This window comes from Podospora pseudocomata, chromosome 7 (assembly GCF_035222375.1).
Source record: "Podospora pseudocomata strain CBS 415.72m chromosome 7, whole genome shotgun sequence".
Classification (NCBI taxonomy): domain Eukaryota; kingdom Fungi; phylum Ascomycota; class Sordariomycetes; order Sordariales; family Podosporaceae; genus Podospora; species Podospora pseudocomata.
Window position 1 is genome coordinate 3,423,298 of NC_085891.1, and position 6,000 is coordinate 3,429,297.

Below are 6,000 nucleotides of genomic sequence, written 5' to 3' on the forward strand. Positions count from 1 at the left end.
GATCATGGTTACGTCGTCACGTCGACTTGCATATACTTCTGGTCAGAACACAGTGGGATGGCATAAGCGGATTGGCGTTTGTAAAGAAAACATGGTAGCCAGACGAGAGACAATTTGAAGGCTGTGAACATATCATGTTTGCGGGTCACAAACAAGTGTTGGCCAATCGTCTTACAAGGTGCTCGCATGTCTATGATGTCTGTCAGAACGGTGATAGGAACTTCTATTTGGTGCATCTTTCAGAGTCAAGTAACACAAAGCATACATGCGATGAACCTATCTTCTTTCTTCGGTCAAGTCCCATGCTGCAGACACCGAGTTGCTCGTAGCCATGGACTGCATAATACGTAACGGCGTACTCCATCGACAATTCCATGGCACCCCACCGTCTGTTGCACCCCTCCTTTGACCTCACCCACCCCCACCACCCACTCAGTCATCACTTATTACTCGGTAATCACTCACTCAGCCTCTCAACATCAACCGCAAGAGATTTCTGAAACCCTTTGATCTTTCAGAGACTCGGGTTTTTTTTTTTTTTTCTTCAAAAAAAATAACTCCTGTGAAGCCGGTCAAAATTTCCAAAATGCCACCTGGAAGAATCCTCGTCATCGCCGGGTCTGATTCCTCTGGCGGAGCGTATGTTTTCTCTTACCTATCTACGATCACCCCTCACCCCTTTTTTTTCTTTTCTACTCACAAGGAGACTAACCCCAAAAAATGACCAGCGGCCTGGAAGCAGACCAAAAAGTCATCGCCGCCCACGGCTGCTACGCCATGACGGCCACCACAGCCCTCACAGCCCAGAACACCCTCGGCGTGCACGACATACACCATGTTCCCGCCGAGTTTCTTCGGAAGCAGATTGATGCTGTTGTGACGGACGTCGGGGTGGATGTTGTCAAGACTGGTAAACTCTCCCTCAACGTCCAAGCATGTTTTTGAGGGATTGAATTGTACTGACTGTAAAACAAAAGGCATGCTGGCATCAGCTGGGACTATCGAGGCTGTGGCTGAAGTGATTCGGGAATATAAACTCAAGACGGTGGTTATCGACCCGGTTATGGTTGCCACGACGGGCTCGCCTTTGTTGCCTAATACCTCGCTTTCGCTTCTTAGGGAGAAACTCGTGCCTTTGGCTACGGTTCTCACGCCTAATCTGCCTGAAGCGAGGTTGCTACTTGCTGATGCTGGGTTTGGGCACTTGCCGATGGAGAAGGTGAGTGATTTGGAGGGGATTGCCAGGGCGGTGGGGAGTTTGGGGCCGAAGTGGGTTCTGATCAAGGGGGGGCATTGTCCTTTTAATGGGGAGGGGATGATTGCGGCGGATGAGCGGAAGAGGGAGAAGGTGGTGGATGTGCTTTGGGGGAGGGATGAGAAGGGCGGGGAGGTGCTGAGACGGGTCGAGACGCCTTACTGGGAGAGTAAGCATACGCACGGAACGGGGTGTTCTTTGGCTTGTGAGTTGTACCCTTTAACGGGTTGAGAGAGTTGGGGTGCTGATGTGATTGACAGCGGCAATTGCGTGTAACTTGGCGAAGAGGATGGATATGCCCCAGGCGGTGGAAGCGGCGTGTCGATATGTTGAGGCTGGGATAAAGACTGCGCCGGGACTGGGGAAAGGGAATGGGCCGTTGAACCACTTCCACTCGACTTATACGTTGCCATTCGCGCCGTGAGTTACGACCTCGGATTGGAAGAATAAGAAAGAGGCACTGATCTTGTGAACTAGGGGCCACTTCATTGAGTACCTGCTCGAAAGACCAGACGTCGCTCCGGTGTGGAAGCGCTATGTCACTCACCCTTTTGTGTTGGCCATGGGCGATGGCACATTGCCGTTGGAGTCGTTCAAGGGGTATTTGATCCAGGATTATCTGTATCTGGTCTGTTGCCCAACCCTACCTACCGCACCGCTTGGCTGACGAGAATGCCAGACACATTACGCCCGAGCAAGTGCCCTTGCTGGGTATAAAGCCAAAAAGATTGAAGATATCGGCGCCGCTGCTACTATTGTAACACACATCTTCCACGAGATGGAGCTGCATATCAACTACTGCAGCGGCTTCGGTATCTCGAAGCAGGATATCGAGAGCTGCGAGGAGAAGGAAGCATGCACGGCGTACACAAGATACGTCTTGGATATCGGCAACTCGGAGGACTGGCTGGCTTTGCAAGTTGCCATGGCCCCGTGCCTCTTGGGGTATGGAGATATCGCCAAGAGGCTGTTTTCTGACCCCAGGTCCAAACGAGGAGGAAATGTTTACTGGGCCTGGATCAAGAACTATGTGGAGGATGACTATCTGCTGGCTCTCAAGACCGGCTCCGGTGAGTGGTGGACTGCCCAATCAAGACGAGAGAAATCAGTGCCAGATAAACAGAGCAAGCTAACGGCGGATGATGACGAACAAAGACCTGCTGGAACGACACGCCGTGCTTCAAAGCCCCGCCCGAATAGATGAGCTGGCCAGCATCTTTATCCATGCTACAAAGGTAGGTTGCATGCTCTTGAGCAAACATGAAAGACATGAGCTGATGGGGAGTTTGTTAGATGGAGATTGCGTTCTGGGAAATGTACAGCTCCCACTGAAGTAACAGTTTTTGACAGGACTCTTTGTGAGTAGGTGCCTGTCTGAGTCGTGTGGGCTCCAGCTACAAGTGGGGAGGCTAGACTCACCTAGATGGGATCCCAAAAAGGCCCTAAAGTTCAATTGTGAAGTTTTGTGACGCTCGCAGACTGCAGTGAAGAAGTGAGTGGGATGCCCATCAGCATGCCTGTGACGCAAGTGGGGCTGTTGAAGTGAATTTCAGTGGATGCCTCAGGCACTCAGCTTATCGGAAGGCCTAGCGGCTCTTATCAGACGCAGACCGCCTCGCCAAAGCAGAAAAAAAATAAAATCTGGAGCCAAAGCCAAGGCGCGCTGCTGGATCCACCCAAGACAAGTGCTAACAAATTTTGGCCCAGACAAATTCCGGGGGCGATTCTTTTGAACCCTTCCCTCTTTCCCATCCCCAAAACTTTTTTCTCTCGCCTCGCCGAGATCTCACTCTTACCTCTTCCCTCCCCCTCGACCAACCCACCAAAGGACTCTGCCATCGCAAGATCCTTCATTCCACTCACTTACCTCAAGTCCATCTTGCGGTACTGCATCAGAGTCGGGTTGCACCATTTGCATCTCTTTCCCGCCTGTTTTTTTTGACGCGCCGCTTCCTCTTCACCGAGCAACGTCGGCACCTCTTCCTCTCGCAGCGCATAATTTTCTTGTCGCAGCAGAACCATTTCTTCCTCGCTCCGACCAGCACAAATTCTTTGTGTCGGCTCTCAGCACTGCTTTTGATCAACCGATCCAGCCAGTGCTTAATACATTGATTCGGTCGCCCCAGTCCGAGTCTCTTCCTCTGTCGACGACAGCAAGCATCGTGTCTAAAACAGGACCGACTTTTACACCTCAATAATTACAGCCATGTCTTACGGTGGTGGTTACGGCTCCCGCGGCGGTGGTGGTGGTGGTGGTTACGGAGGCGGCGGTTACGATCGCAATGGTGGCTCCAACGGCTACTCCAACGGGTATGTTTTTCTCTCCATCCTTCTCTGCTTCATTGTTATCACGACACTAACAATATTTTCACAGTGGCTCCAACGGTTACGGTGGCGGCGGCGGCGGCGGTTATGGCGGCGGCTACGGCGGCGGCGGTGGTGGTTATGGTGGCGGTGGTGGTGGTGACCGTATGGCTGCCCTCGGCTCCGGTCTTCAGAAGCAGGAGTGGGACATGTCCGCGCTTCCCAAGTTCGAAAAGTCCTTCTACAAGGAGCACCCCGATGTCACCAACCGGTCGCCAGCTGAGGTTGAGGCGTTCAGACGTGAGCACAGCATGGCCATCACTGGCAAGGACGTGCCCCGTCCCGTGCAGAACTTCGATGAGGCCGGTTTCCCCCGCTATGTTATGGACGAGGTGAAGGCCCAAGGCTTCCCTGCTCCCACTGCCATTCAGGCTCAGGGTTGGCCCATGGCTCTCTCCGGTCGCGATGTCGTCGGTATTGCCGAGACTGGTTCCGGAAAGACACTTACTTACTGTCTTCCCGCCATCGTTCACATCAACGCCCAGCCTCTCCTGGCTCCTGGCGATGGTCCCATCGTCTTGATCTTGGCTCCCACTCGTGAGCTTGCTGTTCAGATCCAGCAGGAGATTAGCAAGTTTGGCAAGTCGTCTCGCATTAGAAACACGTGCGTCTACGGTGGCGTGCCCAAGGGTCCCCAGATCCGCGATCTTCAGCGCGGTGTCGAGGTCTGCATTGCCACTCCTGGTCGTCTCATTGACATGTTGGAGTCTGGCAAGACCAACCTTCGTCGCGTCACCTACCTCGTCCTTGATGAGGCTGATCGCATGCTTGACATGGGTTTCGAGCCCCAAATTCGCAAGATCATCGGCCAGATTCGCCCCGATCGTCAAACCCTCATGTGGTCCGCTACCTGGCCCAAGGATGTCCGCAACCTTGCGTCTGACTTTTTGACCGACTTCATCCAGGTCACCATTGGCTCCATGGATCTGTCTGCCAACCACCGCATCACCCAGATTGTCGAGGTCGTTTCCGAGAGCGAGAAGCGCGACAAGATGATCAAGGAGCTCGAAAAGATCATGGAAGACAAGACCGCTGAGAACAAGTGTCTCATCTTCACCGGCACCAAGCGCGTTGCCGACGAGATCACCCGTTTCCTTCGCCAGGATGGCTGGCCCGCCCTCTGTAAGTTTTCATGCTGATGCCTCCTGTATACACGACACTGAACTAATCGTTTTGCAGCTATCCACGGTGACAAGCAGCAGAACGAGCGTGACTGGGTCTTGGACCAGTTCAAGACGGGCAAAAGTCCCATCATGGTTGCCACAGACGTTGCCTCTCGTGGTATCGGTATGTATACGCCCTCCCCCTCCCCCACCCCCTTCCTACTGGCAACTTTCCAGCATTACTGTGTGCTGTGCTTTACTCTTCTGTCTAGGGGCTTTCTTTATGCGAATTTGCCAGACCGTGTATCTCCCACATGGTCTTCTTGAGCGGAGTCTTGGGTTCGTAACGTAGCAAGGCCTGAAAAGCCTCGCTATGTCATTGATTCTTCTCTTGTACCTGTTCATGTCTTCTCGTGGTACAAGTGTGGAGTTGACTTTCCTTGAACCTGCCCATGCTTGTCATCAAGATATGCATGCATGGCCTTCCGTTGGGGAGGCTAGCAGCTCCGAGAACTCACGGCAAAGATTTCTTTTCGCATCGGACAGCCCATCTGCCAAGGAGAAGTACTATCCCATGGAACACGAAAACATACTTAAAAACATGTTACCGTCACCCGTTCATGCTGGAACGTTGCTATGCCCAGCACTTTGCCTGTTGTCTGGCTAACCATATACTCGTAAGATGTGCGCAACATTACTCACGTGATCAACTATGATTATCCCAATAACTCGGAGGATTACATCCATCGTATTGGTAGAACTGGCCGTGCCGGCGCGAAGGGCACAGCCATCACTTACTTCACCACTGACAGTATGTATCACTCTGCTCCCCCGCTCTATCTGATCACTTGCTGACAACCTTCTAGATGCTAAGCAGGCGCGTGACCTTGTTGGTGTCCTCAGGGAGGCGAAGCAGGTTATTGATCCTCGTCTCGAGGAGATGGCGCGCTACAGCGGTGGTGGTGGTGGTGGCCGTTATGGTGGTTACCGTGGCCGTGGAGGCGGTGGCGGCTGGCGCGGAGGTAAGTGGGTTACTTTCCAAACTTCCCAGGCATACATCGTGTCTTGAGTGCTAACACATCTTCGCAGGTCGTTCGCACGGCGCTAATGGCTCCAATGCTATGCCTCTCGGTGGCAAGGGCCGCTGGTAAGCATGTACTGCCGCTCCAATCATGGAGGCTTTGATTCGCCTGAGAATCTTGTCTGTCGTCTTGACTTTTTCCCTGCCAGGCCCTCGGTAGGCTGGCTTTCAAACTGGTGGCATCCATTTTTCGGACA

General features: G+C 53.0%; 2 protein-coding genes across 2 annotated transcripts; both read left to right on the top strand.

Annotated features, from left to right (window-relative positions):
- Positions 1 to 586: 586 nt before the first annotated feature.
- Positions 587 to 2,587, top strand: THI20 (trifunctional hydroxymethylpyrimidine kinase/phosphomethylpyrimidine kinase/thiaminase; the record flags this gene model as incomplete). Its single annotated transcript, XM_062893986.1, has 8 exons — positions 587 to 639; positions 729 to 910; positions 978 to 1,460; positions 1,516 to 1,675; positions 1,733 to 1,883; positions 1,935 to 2,325; positions 2,411 to 2,490; positions 2,549 to 2,587. 8 exons carry the CDS (start codon positions 587 to 589, stop codon positions 2,585 to 2,587), a joined length of 1,539 nt encoding a protein of 512 aa, XP_062739842.1.
- Positions 2,588 to 3,461: 874 nt separating this feature from the next.
- On the top strand, positions 3,462 to 6,000 carry DBP2 (ATP-dependent RNA helicase dbp2; the record flags this gene model as incomplete). The annotated part of the gene is made up of 6 exons (XM_062893987.1): positions 3,462 to 3,565; positions 3,630 to 4,741; positions 4,799 to 4,906; positions 5,405 to 5,533; positions 5,589 to 5,744; positions 5,812 to 6,000. The coding sequence occupies 6 exons, from the start codon at positions 3,462 to 3,464 to the stop codon at positions 5,871 to 5,873; spliced, it is 1,671 nt and encodes a 556-aa protein (XP_062739843.1). The 3' UTR covers positions 5,874 to 6,000.